Below are 16,251 nucleotides of genomic sequence, written 5' to 3'. Positions count from 1 at the left end.
GTATGTTGAAAGATTTGTATAGGAGAAGTGGGGAGCTAAGCTCATATGCTCAACTAGCTCTAGAGCCCGACCGACTGTATGCTGAGAGACTTGAACAGAAGAGTGGGAAGCTGAGCCCTGTATACCCGGCTGGCTCTAGGGCTCGATCGGCTGTACACTGAGAGACTTGGATAAGAGAATGGGGAGTTGAGCCCCCGGCTATAGGGTCATCCGGATTTATGGTAAGAACCTTACATTAGAAGAGTGGGAAGCTAGGCCTCGTGAATCCGACCGACTCTATGACTGCTCGAATTTATGTTGAAAATTCTACTTCTGAAAGGTAATTCGTTCAGATACGTATATTCGGACTTTAACTGCCAACTCAATTTAACTTTGACCATCATATCATTTTAACTATCAATCTCACATTATTTCAGGGCCACTCACAACATGTGGTATCATCTAACACCAAATGGATGCTGCTTGATTTGTTGATTGCAACAGGCCAATTGGTTGACCAAGCATTTGATCGATGAATAGTAGAGGCATGATATTGTGATTTGTGATTGCTAGTATCAACATCAATGACTCAATGATTATATGGATGCGTATTCTAGTGGTATTCATAGAATCTTTCAAGAATGATACTGTGATTTATGTTTTTGTATTATGTTTTGCGCAAACAATGATTCAAGGTATCCTAACTAATCATTTTCCTTCCAGATGCTTTCAGCGAAGAATAGCCTTAGTTCAACATTCAATGTACTTGCATAGAGCTTTGCAGGCCTTGCAATTGACTGCAAACTTTGCTTTGGACTTCGAAAGAGACAATGGCGGCCACGGAACTTCCCTGTATCCATTGAGGTAATCTTTTTGCACTCTTCTATGCTAAAAACTTTAATTTAGTCTACCTGTTCTAAATTTTAGAAAAAAAAAAAAAAGACTAGAGTACAGCTTTTCTTCTACGATTGAAGGGTCCTTTTGACCAGAACCCACAGAGTAAATCAGCAACCCGAAACTAGTGTTTGTATACTTAATTGGTGATCCGAACGTTTGATCTGATTCGACTTAGCATAATGCTCTGCGGACATGGAGAAAGTGGTCTTAATCGCTCTTGTCGACGCATTTATCCCTTCACGTTATGTGACATGAAGAAGACTCGCAAAATAAACTTATCTTGAATCTATCCAGTGCCCAAAGCCAAATATAGGCTATAGCTCTAATTTTTTCTTCAGTTTTTTTTAAGAAAGAAGAATTCAAACTCTACAAAGTCTACAGAAAGGGACGAAATGCTGAATCGATCACGTTTCAAAATATCCACTAATAATTTAAAATTTTAATGAGATCTCCATCCTCACTCGCGTCTTCATTCAAAGCTTCTCCCGTGTCACTTTCGCAATCAAACGAAGGTAGTTCTCCTAATTCTTTTAATATTATTTCTTTTGCATTTTAATTTTCTTTTAATATAATCTACAATTACTGACTAATTACGACATACTTTTGAACTTAGTCCTCATTCACTCATTTATAGCTACTACCACTGAGGTCGTTATCAGGTTGGACCTGATGAATTATCCATATCCAAACCGCTTTAATGATGCCATAAAACCACATCGTGATTATCCAATTGCAAAATTAGATTCGTATCTTTGGTCGGTGGTTGAACCGGTCCATTCTCCTACGGGCCTACCTTTTCCGACTGTTTAACGTTGAGATTAGTTGGCCGGCCAGGCAAAGCCAAAGGAAACATAAAGGAGTTAAATAGGAGATGGGCTAGATGGTTGGATGGAGTTTTCGACCGTGTCGGCCTAATTGCCTTCAGATGGAGTAACGGAGAAGCAGATCAACCACCGATTAGGTGAACTTATGTTGTCAATAGGAATGTAATAGGTCTGGGGTGTAAAAAATACTAAAATTTTTAATATATCATATCAAATACCGTAACGGTATCGTCATAATTTTATTGTATACCAAATATTTCGATATAATATACTGTATAAGAAATAATTTTCAATAATTTCAATATACCATTCCTAAATAGGTCAGAGATTAAAGAAGGAACTTTCAATGAGGAATTGCACGGATTGCCCCAGTGACCTTGCCCACCTGAAGTAATTGTTCGAGATAAATTTGTGCTTTAAGAGGTTGATCGAGCCAGTTGGATCAAGTGGGCTGAGTGTAGGTTGGTTAGGATGTGGATTGTTGATCCAAGCAAGCTCATCGCGCTAGGTTGACTAGTTGGGCTAACTCAATAGGGTGAAGACTTGATTCCTGTATTTTTTTTAAAAAACAATATTTACTTTATTTTATACAGTTGTGAATCCAAAACCTAACAAATGCACCCAAATACGCTGTTTCCTCGATAAGACTTGATTCGTTTTAATCCACTTTGCTTTAATATCTAGACTTCCAAGTTCCCAGCCCGGCCCCACCCCCTTCCACTTAATCATTTTTTTTAAAAAAAAAAAAAATATGAACAGGCTAGCTAGCTCTTCAAGTCTTCATGGATTCCATTTCTAAAATATTTGGACATGGACATGGACATATCTTAATTATCACGCATTCAAAGTACACGACGGCACCAACAATTGGCCTGCCTCGCACTACCCTCAGCCTTAAGCCTCAGTGTGGAGCCAAATCGGGTGGGTGACAGCCCCCAATCCACTCCCTTGCCTTCTCTACTTCCACAATCCTACTTTTCCCATCTCATCTCATCTCATCTCATCTCATCTCATGTTGCGCGGCCAAATCGGGCACGCCAGTTCTTAATTAGATTCCAGAAAAAAAAGACTCGCCCAAGGTGTTGCAGGCAGCCAGCCAGCCAGCCAGCGAAGTGTTCGGCGAAATGGCAAAGCGGGGGGGACCTGTTTTTTGTGATGTTGATCGCACTTCAGCTCCCACTGTCGATGCTAGTGGATGAACCGTCGTCAGTCTATCGGGAGGCATGTTCGATCCACGTCGGAGCTTAACGCGAGCACCTGGCAGCACCATTGCGCCTCTGCTCGACCACGTCACCTACAGCGACGTCTTATCTACTGCTGCTCTAATTTGACGACTTGGAATTTGGCCAACCAACTTTATCTTCTTCTCCATCATCTTCTTCTTCTTCTTCCTTAAATCTTCATTACTTTACCACACAGGCATAACAACAAACACAATAAGGACAAAGCGGGATGAGAGGAACAAAAACTTGGTACAGAAACGGGAGAAACGCTAATGAAACAAGCTAAAAGGCATCTCTTATCTTGATCTATGTCTCATTATTGCCGGCGAGGCCGACCGAAGATGGCAGAGATTAACTAACCTTTTTGCATCTATATATGGATGGATGGATGGCGCTACCTTAGTCGCTTGATTAATCCACGTCGGAGCCCTCCGGGCTCGGCTCCTGGTTCAGATCAGGGTTCTTCTGCGGCCTCGGAGGCGGCGGAGGCGGCGGCGGCGGCGAAGGCATCAGTCCGGTTTGGAGGGCGTCTACCCTCGCGCCGACCTCGGTCGCCTTCTTCCGAATCGAATCGGCCGAGAGAGCCGCGCCGTCTGCGCCGGCTTCACCGGCGCAATCGTCGAGGATCTGGTCGGGGAAGTTGAGGCGTGCGGAACGGCCGCGGAGGTAGAACACGGCGGTGTCGTAGGCCCGAGCGGCGGCGACCGCGGTGGAGTAAGAACCGAGCCAAATCCGCGACCGCTTGTTCGGCTCACGAATCTCCGCCACCCACTTTCCCCACTTCCTCATCCTGACGCCTCTATAGGGCCTATCTCTGCCAGCGCCGGCGCCTGCGCTGCTCCCCGTCGATCTCCGCCCTGCCGGCGGCCGCGGAGGTTTCCTTGGTTCCTCGCCGGCGGAGGTAGAGCAGCAGCGCCCCTCCATCACTTCCCCCTTTTCTCCCTCTCTTCCTGCGATCTCTTGACTACTTGTAGCTGGGAGCAGTTAATAGAAGAGCAAGAGGAGACGAAGCCGATAGGATAATTAGATCAGATGTAATGGAACAGAATAGATCAGAACAAAAGAACCAGCTCTTTTTATCGGCGACGAGGAGATCCGACGGTTCCGATTCGATCAATCCCACCAACGTCACCGGTTCGACTTAGTTAATTAATGTTAATTAACCAGCACTCAATCAACAATCACGATGATGAATGATGATATATGCTAAGCCAACCTGGGCACAATTAACAATAACCACTCGATTAATTAAAATTTTCAATTGGTTCGACCAGTGTATTATTATTTCCGACGGATCGCGTCCGTTGACATTGAGTTCGCGTAGCTCACCCGAATTAAACAAACAGTCAGAACCATGGCGGTAGCCGGCGGGCGGCGGCTTCGGCAACAGATAAGGCTCGGGTTCGCAGGCGTCGGTAGCTGCTGCGACCGCCGCACTGCCTCAGAGACGATGGATCGGGTCGGGTCGGGTCGCGGAGAACCCGTCGCCCTCACCGACACGCGCCGCAGTGGCGTTAGACACGTGACGCAGACGTAGACGTCGACGACGTCGACGTTTCCGCCTCGCATACGGAACCCCGCCCATGGCTCGCCTCGCGCGCGTCAGCCGAATTTGGACGCTTCTGGAGCGTAATTTTCCAGGATCCGACGGCTGGCGCTGCGTGAGGGAGGCAATAGAGGCGGCCGGTGAACGGCCGTGGGCTCACCACCACGACCGGTGGCTGTCCTAATCCTAATTCCTAATCGAATTTTATACAAGAACGTGACGTCGAATTATCATTTACTTTAAATTTTTAATTAACAAAGATGCCGTTGGCCATTTGGAGCTTAATCCAATTCCACTACCGACTCTGCCGCCGCCACTATTATAATAATAATAATAATAGCTGATATTATTATTACAAGTATTGCTTGGTTTGCAATTGCAAACTTGTAGCAAATATTTCAATCCAAGTAATTCGGGCGGTTTAGTACAAAAATAGCATAATTGCGCAATTAAAATAGATATTAGATTCGACATTATCAAATTTGAAGTAATTAGATTAATGATGAATTAATGGGGGCTTAATTTGCTTTGTTTTTTTAGGACGGTGAATAATAATCGAAAATACAGTGGTCGGCGGGGGACAAGATTCTCAGTCTCGCGTTCTTTCTCTCTTCATCAATTTTTGGATAAAAATCAAAAGGATACATAAATTAAAGGGGAGTGTACATAACTTATGTAATTCAAAAGTAGAATAATTTATGTAATTCATGAATAACTTTTGATTTTTTGGATAAAAATCAAAAGTAGAATAATGTATGTAATTCATGAACACAGACAAAACTTAACTTGCCATTAATGCCACAAATTATAGGGGAGTGTACATAAATTTGCTCATCAATTACTTGATATATTCACAAGCATATACAATTTATTTGTCTAAGTGGAAATTAGCAAAACTAATGACAACTAAATAGCTCATCATGGTTAACACAAACGAACCAGGAAAATAAACACACGCACAGATAGATAATCATAAAATACTTGGTACAACTAGAAACACATGGTAAGATGCTAGTACAAGAGGACCAGAGATTCAATCGACCGAAACAGACCCCAGTTAACAAAAATCAAAACTCAAAATTCACATCACAATCATAAGCAAACCAAGACGACCAGAAGTGTTGGTTGTTCACAATCGCAACTAAACAGTACAACTTGAAAACAAGTCTGAGCATCAAGAGACAAGGCCATCACTCAGCGACAGCGCTGCTAGCTGATCGCTGGGAGCATTCCCCTGTTGCTGTTGCGCTACATTTAGCAGGACTTCCATTGCCTCTGCAACTTTTGCTTTCAGAGCTTCTGGCGATTCTAGCAAATGCAGCACTTCAGTTTGGTCCATCTCCAGCAACATTCCTGTAACTTTGGCAGCATGATCTCGCTCATATTGCTCCACAAGTGGGTAAAGATTCTCACCAAGCATCTGGACAGAAGACAAGAGACATTTACGTGTCATCAAGGGATTCATGGGCTAGAAATTCACATGGTAAAACCAAAAAAATAAATGCACGGAACATCTAGTTAACTAGTTTTACATAAAGCACAGTGGATGATCATGTAGCTAATCCCAATAGTTGGGACAACCCAACTCGATGACAATGAAGATACAACTGCAGACTGCACTGGAACAAGTATTGGAAAACAAGACATTGTGAAACATAAAAAACACTCATCTCGAAAGAGAATAGTTGACTTTATGTAATTATAAAAAATTGATAAAATGTTCACCATTCAAATTGTAGAAGTATTACTAATATTTTTTTTCTTTAGAATTGCTATTGTACTGGTGTATTAGTTAGATCGGATGGCAAATACTATTATTTGAAGATTAAAAAGCAAAGGCTAGAGATTGCTTCATGAATTCAACAAGAAGAAAATATCACAGATCAAGTGGTTGAGAGATTGGTTCTTAGCTTCTTCTTCTTTTATTTCCTGCCAATCCGATGTTGGTGTCATCTTCTTTTCTCAACCATTTTGTGCAAATAAATTGTATAATATTTTACTCCAAAAATATGAATACATATACTTTCCATGATACATCTTAAAAGTGCATAATATTCACTATGTAATAACAGCACACAGCATGAGAATATAAAAATAATAGACAATTAACAAACACTAACTGCATATATATAGAGAGAGAGAGAGAGTACCATCCTTTGCTGCTCGAAAGTAGCATTTGCAAGTGCTGAAGCCAGTGTCCCAATGGGAATAGATTGTGACATGCCAATATCTCGGTATCCCAGACCTCCCATATCATATGGAGAGAGCATCCCTCCAACAATACCAGGCATCGGAACGTCAGACATGTTGCGACCAGGAGCATAGCGCTGGACGCGACCCCTTGGAAGCATCTGCTATTGAAATGCAACAATAATCACCATATATCACATTAGTTTGCATTACACAGGTCAGACTATACAGGAGTATCATCTAACAATGGAGAAGAAGCAAGAGATAAATACCCACTTCAAGTAGAAACAATGAAGGGTCAAATGAGATGAAGTACATTTTGACACATCAACACAACGAGGTTTTGAAGTTTTTGAATTTTGGGTTTGGTACCAATTTTATTCCCAATTCAGCAAGGAATCAACATACTGTATTCATGGCAACTTATATCCACACACAATACAGGTAGATGCCAGTATGAATTTAGTTCTACACATTGCTATTGTTGTGGACCTACTTTTGTGCGAATTAGACTCTGCACGTTCCTATATTCAGCTTTCAATCAAATCAACCACACTCAACTCTCTTAAAATGATGATTCTCTCTCTACAATTTGCATGTAAAAAGCTGTCCAGACACTAGATGGTCAGTCCACTGCCTAGCACCAAGGGGAAAAGGTATAGTAAATTAAAAATGACTAATTTTAATCTATATAACAAATTATATCCTTAATTAATTTACAAATAAAAAATACTTATCATAAGGGAGCACTAAATGTGAGTTCAGTAAAGCATTTCATATTTGACATTGCAACTAAAAAAGAGTTACAAACAAAAAATCAATCTAGATGTACTAGTGTGCAAAAATTAAATAATGAAAAATTAACAATAAATGAGAAAAAAGAGAGAAGAGAAGGAAATTACACCAAGTGAAGAGAAGGAAAAAAAGATGCATCGAGTGCACAAGGGGAGGTGGACATTGTGTGCTCGGATAGGAGACTCAAGTAAAGAGGTTGTCGAATGGGCTAACAAAGAGAATTATGATTACTCAAATATCAAATAAACTAGGCCAGCATCAGCTTGGGCCACTTTCCAAAAGAACCACCTAACAGGGATCACCTAGCTAGAGGAAACAACCCTTTGCCAAACCCACCTAAGCAACTAAACATTGAGAATTTGCATCCACGAAGGAACTTTTAGACCAAAAAGATTTCAATATAAATCTCACAAAGGTTTCATATAAATTATAAATAAAATACTAAATTTAATTCAGCTTATTAATATTGTCAATAAACTTGTGCTTACTCAATTTTGTAGAAAAGTCATGTGGCTTCTTTATTTTTCATAAATGTTAACCTAAGCAAATATTTGAGATCTTTTTAAAAATGTAAGATATAGTTCACATTCAGTCAAAATTCCGATAGACTAATAGCATGCAAATTATATATTAAAAGGTAAGGATAATAAAAGAGCATCCGAACTAGTCTTATATCTAGCATGCATGTAGTGTGTTAGACAAGATATTGTGCTTCTATTATTGTAATGGTACTCTTGCCCTTACTAATCAATATAACAAGAGATTTAAATCAACAGATGATGTCCAAATACCATAGTGCAACACTAGTCCAAACTTAAGCAAGTAAAATCAAGGAAAATGGAATAGATAGAATAATGTGCATACACTTGTATGAGACCCAATGTCACAGGCCTAACACAGATAGACAAACATGGAAGATACATGGTGATGCAGCAAATAATTTGGCTTCTCGCATACTGCAAGCATCTATCCTGTATATTCCTTGATCCAGTGACATGCTTAGCCAAACCTTTCTGGTGAGTGGGTTAAAACAAATTAACAAACCATGTTGCATCCAAAGCGATCTGAGAACCTTCGAATATATTACTGTGATTAGCTTGTTTAGGGCTGCTTGTTAAACAAATGAGTTCTAGTAAATCATAACTGACATGATTGATAACTTAAAATACATCATTTCAAACTATTTAAGTGGATGGGCTAATAACTAATCCCAATTTATATAATGGTCATACTGCAATCGCCCATGTGGGACTAATGAGCAAGTGCTTCATAGTTTCGACATGCACCCCTGTGCTCACGACTCAGATGTTTGTGTTCTTTTTGCGACATTGAAAGGATTTGAACTTTGAACTCCTGCTTATGTACCGCCATATTAAAGTTGATTAGCTAATAACATATTCAAAAAGTTTGGGGATTTAATTTATATAATAGACTGCCACACTTGTCTATGTTGGACTAATAGGGACAGAGAATCCAAGCTTCAACATAAACATAATAAAAAATTTTAATTCTTCTGATCTCTTTTATTCCAATTTTGAACTAGTTGTAATTCTGACAGGACTAAAAATACCATATGCATTCATTAAAATTGCAAAAGAAAATAAATGAACTACAAGAAAATATTAAATAAATACCTGTTGCTGGATCAAAGGCATTGGTTGTTGCATTTGTTGCACTGGTCCTCCACTACGTCTACCACTTGGGCGATGCCCCTGCTGACCTTGTTGGACTACAGGCATGAAGAAATTTGGCATAGGTGGCCCACCGGGCCTCATTCCAGGAATAAGCTGTTGCTGAAAGCCAAATCCTGGCTATCAATGAAATGGTGGTGAAACTTAGCAACGATGTTAAGCAATTAAAGTTTGACAAAAAAAATGTCGGTAATTAAAGGTACCAAAATCAATTCAGTATCAGCAAAGTATAAATATCACTAATTTGCGGGTTGAATTAAACCTACAATCATTAAAATCAAAATTTTGAAATAATTCAAGAATGAGGATGATAGCCTGTGAAGGAAAAGCAAACATTACATCTGCTTATTCTGCAAGGAGAATTTTCTTCCTGAACATGATTCAACCAGTAGAAAAGAGAGAAAAGGACCAATCATCAAGCATGGAAACTTTACTATTAAGTCTTCAAAAAAGTATTGATGTAGCTGTGCAACCCTCTCACAATTTGCACATTCAAGGTCAAGTCTGATTCTTCATTTATCCTTATGCACGTAATTGTACAACTCTGACACAATTTGCACTTTCGAGATCTGACTCTTCATTTATCAATCTTGTATCCATGTCAGACATTAATAACCTGACAACAAAACTCCAATCGAACACCATGCATTTCTATTGCAATACGTAAAATTTTTTAAATCAAAGAACCATAATTCTAGATAAATTTAGCATTCATCTTATTCGGTCTTACTAAACTGGTTGTTTCTTTTCCTATACTCTAGGAGTTGTACCTCATTGCAAATTTCTACGAAGAAAGTCTCACCAGAAAAAAAGAAGAAAAATACCAAGCAAGCAATCAAAGGGTAAAACTAAAATGACAAAAAAAAAGGCCTGACACCTGTTTTATTTTAGCAAAACAGAATATCTAAGAATGTCGGAAGACCAAATGTAACTTTACAATTAACGTAAATGCGATAAAATAAACACATACAAAAGACCATTAAAATAAGAACATCTATTATCCAGTTCCTTTCATTGAAATTCTTAAGGGAAGTTTTACAAATGGAATGTGTGAAAAACAGAAGGAAAGCTTTAACCTCAATCTAAAAACAATAAATGAATTTGGACAAGAGCAACAGTGGGATAAGATCCACATATTCTATGTCCCAGGTGTTTATCCCACATATTCTATTCCCCAGATGGGACTAACACATCTTGGTGACACAGATGACTAAAAAAGAAAATTAAGTATACAGTAAATGGAACTATTCCTGACACTAAAATTAAGCAGACTTAGGTCTGTAGAATTCCATAAGATGTCTGAGAAACCAAACACCGAAACATAACTATATTGATCTATAATCCAGATCCTCTCATTAAAATTTTAAAGGGCTATGATACAAATGGAATATGTGAAAAACACAAGGAAAGCATTAACCTCATTCTATAAATAATAAATAAATATGGTCAAGAGCAACAGCCGGATAAGATTCACTTATTTTACTCCAAATAAGTGGGGACTAACATAGCTTAATAATACTGATGACTAAAAAAGAAATTAAGTATAAAGTAAATGCAACTAATCTTGACACTAAAATTAAGCAGACCTAGGTCTCTGGAATTCCATAAGATTCTGAGAAAGCAAGTGCAGAAACATAACTATATTTAGTATTTGATGATCACGTTCAGTAACTTTTCATGATGGAGTGAATGCATACATGAAATGAAACATCACATAAACAAAAAAAAGGCAATAAATTTCTGTACAAATTTGTATCCTTTTATTTCTCAGCTCTTCCATTTTTATCATAAAAATAGGTTCCAAGGCTCATGCACCGCATAAAAGAAACAAAAAAAAAAAAAAAACAATGAGATAGGTACCTGAGGTGGAACAAGTGTAGGAGGCGTTTGGCCATAAAATATTTGTTGCCCCATACCCGGAGCACCAGGGGGGTAGATGGGAACACGTGGACCAACATTAGGTATCATAGTTACTGGTCGTACTTGTGAAAACTGAGCCTGGACAATGACCGGAATTATTGAAACAATATGTACAGCAACCAACATATGTATATGTGCACCAATATTTTATATGATCTAAAAGAAGACTGAAGAAAAAACATTGGAACAATGGAAAGGATAATTTGCCAGGACAGTAGTAAAGTTTTAACTATAGAAAAGGAAAAGAAATCTGATTACACTATAGTGTGAAGCTCCAAAGCTTAATTATCATTATTTTGCAAAACTTAACAACTAACATAATTGTCTGCTCAAAACCAACAAAATAGATACAATAAAAGAAGATATTCCAGAAGCTATTCTAAACTTGGAGAAAGTACGTTGATCTTCATGATATGATCCTCCCTTCTCAGTTTTGAGATCCCCCAAATATCACCAGGAGTAAAAAATAATGTTTTAAAAAATGAAATGCTATGTTAGGTGCAGCTAAATTAATTCTAGTACCTCAGTATTAAATAAAGGGTTTAAAAGGTTTGTTTTGACTGACTAAAAATTCAAATAAGCATGTAAGGGATTGTTTTAACTGACTATTAAAATCAAAATAATTCTAGCACCATTAACATTATGTAGTCTAAAGTAAAGTTTCTACTTTAGCAATCAAAGAACCATAACTGATACCGAACTCAATCAAATTTCCACACATCACCTAAATCAATTAATTTTCAACCGTGTAACATAATGTGTCCCAAGAATTAACATGATATTTCAACCGTTTAAAAGGTTTGTTTTGACTGACTAAAAATTCAAATAAGCATGTAAGGGATTGTTTTAACTGACTATTAAAATCAAAATAATTCTAGCACCATTAACATTATGTAGTCTAAAGTAAAGTTTCTACTTTAGCAATCAAAGAACCATAACTGATACCGAACTCAATCAAATTTCCACACATCACCTAAATCAATTAATTTTCAACCGTGTAACATAATGTGTCCCAAGAATATCAGGACAACATTCTGAACTCAAGAATTAAAACATGATATCTCTTGTTTGGCAAAGGAACCGTAAAACAGAGTATCAAGGAAAAAAAAATCATTCAAGAATGAGAAAGGTTGCCGACAATGTGTCATGTTTTCAGGTGATTTAAGGAAGACATTCTCCCAAATTGCCATATGTTTCCTAAACTGGAGAAAAAACACATGTTAAAGGACAAATGATTAAAACAGAGCAAGCATGATATGACTAATGAGTCAACTTCAATGTTACCCTAAGAAATGGTTCATATAGAATACCTGCAACCTAGCTTTTCTCTCTTCTTTGCGTTGTGCAACTGCAACATAAAGTGGCTTCCCACCAACCATTTTTCCATTCATCTCTGCCAGCTAAAAGAAGACACAAATATGTTCACTTTACCATTTAAGGAAAAAAAGGCATAAAAATGAGATCTTACAGCTCGAGATGCTTCTTCAGGAGCTGAGAAAGCAACAAATCCAGAGCCTTTACTCATACCATTAGGTTCCCGCATAACCTATCACTCAAATTGGTAAATTAAACACATCCAAACAAAAATAAAACAAAAATGTCAATGTAGAGGAAAAAAACACCTTGCAGGAAGTTATTATCCCAAAGCCAGAAAATAATTCTACCAGCTTATCATCTCCAATACTATCATCTAAGTTCTTCAAATATAAATTGAGTCCATGATACTTATCAATTGTCTCCGTAGCAGTTTGCTCAATCTTTTCCCTAAGTTCTGAATCCCTTTCAGACTTTTTCAATGCCTTTCCGACGTACCATTCCTTATCATCAAATTGCTGTCCATTGAGTTCTTGAACTGCTAGAGCAGCAGCATCTGGATCGTCAAAATTAACAAACCCAAAGCACTTTGATTTTCCATCCTCCTCGATCATAACAACTGCACTGGTGATTTTCCCATATTTTCCAAAAATATTTTCTAGGTCCTCCTTTGTAGTTGACTCTGAAAGATTTTTTACAAAGACATTAGTAAATTTTGTCTTGTCTGCGGAGTTTTCCCTTTCCTGCTTGCGGACGAAGGGTCCAACATAAACTGGTTTGTCATTCATAAGTGCACCATTCAGTTTGCTAATTGCACTTTGAGCAGCCTCTTCTCGATCAAATTGAACAAAACCATAGCCTTTTGACTGCCCAAATGTATCTGTTACGATTTTGCATGACAGGATACTACCAAATGACGAAAAAATCTCATGTAGTGCTTTGTTGTTTATTGTTTTGTCAAGATTCTGAAAATAAAACAATGAGAAATGACTAAGGAGGCTACTATAAACCAACACAATAACGCACAACAAATAGTTCAATACCTTGATAAAAACATTTGCAGACCCACTTTTTCGGATGCTAGGGTCACGATTTGAATACATGATACGAATAGGCTTGTTGTTAATAAGTGTGAAGTTGAGCACATCCAAAGCCATTGCAGCTGTCAATCAAATGAGAGCCAGAGGAAAAAAGAAACATAAGCTCTTATTCAGAAAAACCACAATAGAAGAGCCAGATCCATTATTGGTATATCATAATAATACCACTTTTAATGAATTTAAGCATTATGAAGTATAACTGGAGCAATCAACCTAACCTAAAATTGACCAAAACTATCTAAAAAAAATCTATTTGGTTCAATAAAAACCAACCAAGAGTCTATTTTACAGTTTATTTGTGATAACTTTGAAAAATTCTTATCCAGAAACAAACCTCAATAGAAGAGTCAAATTCATTATTGGCAGTGCATCATAATAGAAGCATCCAACCTAACCTAAAAATTGACCAAATACATCTAAAACCCATCTGTTTGGTTCAATGAAACCAATCCAGAGTTTTTCTTATAATACGATTACTTTAATTAGAACTAAATTTTAAAAACCTTTATTTCTATAGAGCAAGAATTCCAAACAAAAAGGACCAAGAAGCCAAGATATAGAAATAATTCTTTCTGGTGAGCATAAAGGACAAGATGATTTGCATTTCTACAAGTTAGGTCAATAATGTGAAAAATTAACCACCACGCAATTACAATGGAGAAATAACATTGGTAACTATAATGAGAAAGAATATCATCACAAGAGCATTACTATAATTGCAGAATCAGGGTGAAGGTATTACTTAGGAAGAGTTTAGCTTTGTCATTATAGAATTCACTCAACTGGAGTCAAAAATAAACATGAGTCACAGTGACCTTAAAAAACAATACCACTCTGAGGTACTACTACCATACTGGCAGCATACTGCCAAGCCAATAGACCCACTACCACTTATCATTGGATGGAATCTATTATCCCATAACATCTAACCCTCCAAACTGTCAGTGTTCTGAATATAATAAATTTAGAATTCAAACAGAAATTGATGAATGTTGAAGCTAGTTGGCCCCACGTCCATTGGTTCCACATAGACAAGTAGGGAGGTCCATTATATAAAGATAATTAGATCCTCTTCTAAGAGCTTGAACTCTTGGGATTAGTGACTAGCCAATCAATTTCACCAATGAATAATATAATTAACATGGAAAATAATGGATTTTCTGAAATAGGGAGGAACTTTTAAAGTCTTAGCAATGGAAAACACATATTGTAAGTCCAGAGAATGGGGCTGATGTGGCATTATAATTTGAAAGATAATTTCATGAGAGATCAGGATTTCTTTTTAAATGCCTCAACCCCAACCATTGCGCACCAAAACTTTGTGACAAACAATCAATTCCTAAGATACAGAAAGAAACATGGTAAATAAATAATTTATCCCTAAAACAATTTACTAAACAATAATTAAAATTACCTAACTTGCTCTAACTAACCAAAATAAAATGTTACAACTTTTAAAACACATAAAGTTTAAAACTTGTTAATCTAGAAATAAGGGATAGATCTAAAAGCACAGGTTGATAGTGTATCCTGATGTCTAAAGTACTTTGTCAATGATTATCTTCGTTCCTCTTCAAGAAAATAGGATCGTGAAGTAATCTGGAGTATTTTTCTCATTTGAATTTTATGGAAAATAAGATCCCTACTGTATTTCATATTTCATTAAAATCAAGAGAATTCATTAAGCTTGTAAACTACTAAACATTCCTATTTTAGCCTTTGAAATTAAACCAATGTAAAGGCATCACTGATATTATCCATGAAATGTTGCATTCTACCATAAATGGTAATTTCAATTGATTAACCTCATTCCAATTGAGCAACCAAACAAACAATGCGTAAATCCGAATGCATCACAGCTAGAAAAGAAGAAACTAGAAACAGGCGCAAAGAGGAGGTTGAAGCTAACAATCCAAATTTCCAAGGCCAACATAACTTGCAATCTAGTACCCCAAAAAGGTGGAATTTTACTTAAAATTCCTAAACTAACTAGAATAAAACGAGAAGGAATTCGCTCACCATCCGCAGGGTTGCTATAGTTAACATACGCATAGCCGAGCGACCGCCGGGTATCAGAGTCTTGGCAGAGGCGCACGGAAATAACCGGTCCGATCTGGCTAAAAAATTCAAATATTTGTGGTTCCGTGACGCTTGGATGGAGGTCCCCCACGTAAAGCGACGACAACGGAATCTGGTTGCCTCCGCCGTTGTTGACCTCCCCGTCCGACGTCTGCTGCTCAACCGTAGACTGCGCCATATCTCGTAAAAACTATATATTTTTTTTCTCTTCCTGCTTTGTTTCTCCCTTTCCTCTCGCTGATACAGCAAACCCTAGCAATTATAAAACAAGGACTAAGAAAACACACCTTCCTCTTTGCTGTAGGACTTTCTGACTGATAAAACGGGGATAACGATCGCGAAATCAAGAAGAATAACTGCAATTTTTTTTAGGGATTTTCCGATATTTTTGGGATTTTTTTGTTGTCCGAACGGGGGTGTAACCGAATAAGAGGAGAATGAGAGCTTAAGGATCGGGAGGGTCAAGGGTTTGGGAGGGGCAGGCCACCCAATTGGCAACCACGCCGCGGTCGGCCTCGCGGCCACGCCCCTGGCTTTTGTAGTTCGTCGAAGGCTATTTGGGCCACTCGCTGATTCAAGGCGTAGCCGTAGATGAAGGTGAGCTGCGCTTCGGACCGTTCGATGTCAAGATAGTAGAAAAACAAGAACTAATTAAGAAATAGTTAGTCGGTCATAAATTATAACAAAGTTTTC

General features: G+C 38.0%; 2 protein-coding genes across 4 annotated transcripts; both read right to left on the bottom strand.

The window, feature by feature from the left end:
- Positions 1-2,465: 2,465 nt before the first annotated feature.
- Positions 2,466-4,013, bottom strand: LOC122052986 (ethylene-responsive transcription factor RAP2-1-like). Of its 2 annotated transcripts, none has more exons than XR_006132136.1 (2): positions 3,284-3,990; positions 2,466-3,106 (listed from the first exon to the last, which is right to left on the bottom strand). XR_006132136.1 is itself a non-coding variant. In XM_042614778.1 (2 exons), exon 1 carries the CDS (start codon positions 3,845-3,847, stop codon positions 3,335-3,337), a length of 513 nt encoding a protein of 170 aa, XP_042470712.1. In that variant the 5' UTR covers positions 3,848-4,013; the 3' UTR covers positions 2,466-3,106; positions 3,322-3,334. The 2 variants fall into 2 exon arrangements, 1 of the variants encoding a protein (XP_042470712.1); XM_042614778.1 differs by having other exon boundaries at positions 3,322-4,013.
- A 1,397-nt stretch (positions 4,014-5,410) lies between these two features.
- On the bottom strand, positions 5,411-16,088 carry LOC122052983 (polyadenylate-binding protein 2-like). 2 transcript variants are annotated; one of them, XM_042614774.1, is made up of 9 exons: positions 15,499-16,088; positions 13,423-13,541; positions 12,688-13,344; positions 12,534-12,611; positions 12,376-12,465; positions 11,006-11,143; positions 9,089-9,265; positions 6,620-6,823; positions 5,411-5,889 (listed from the first exon to the last, which is right to left on the bottom strand). In XM_042614774.1, exons 1-9 carry the CDS (start codon positions 15,734-15,736, stop codon positions 5,644-5,646), a joined length of 1,947 nt encoding a protein of 648 aa, XP_042470708.1. In that variant the 5' UTR covers positions 15,737-16,088; the 3' UTR covers positions 5,411-5,643. The 2 variants fall into 2 exon arrangements, with proteins under 2 accessions (XP_042470708.1, XP_042470709.1); XM_042614775.1 differs by having other exon boundaries at positions 6,620-6,820.
- Positions 16,089-16,251: the final 163 nt, after the last annotated feature.

Source organism: Zingiber officinale, chromosome 3A (assembly GCF_018446385.1).
Source record: "Zingiber officinale cultivar Zhangliang chromosome 3A, Zo_v1.1, whole genome shotgun sequence".
NCBI classification, from domain to species: Eukaryota; Viridiplantae; Streptophyta; class Magnoliopsida; order Zingiberales; family Zingiberaceae; genus Zingiber; species Zingiber officinale.
This window is presented reverse-complemented; position numbering and strand designations above follow the sequence as displayed.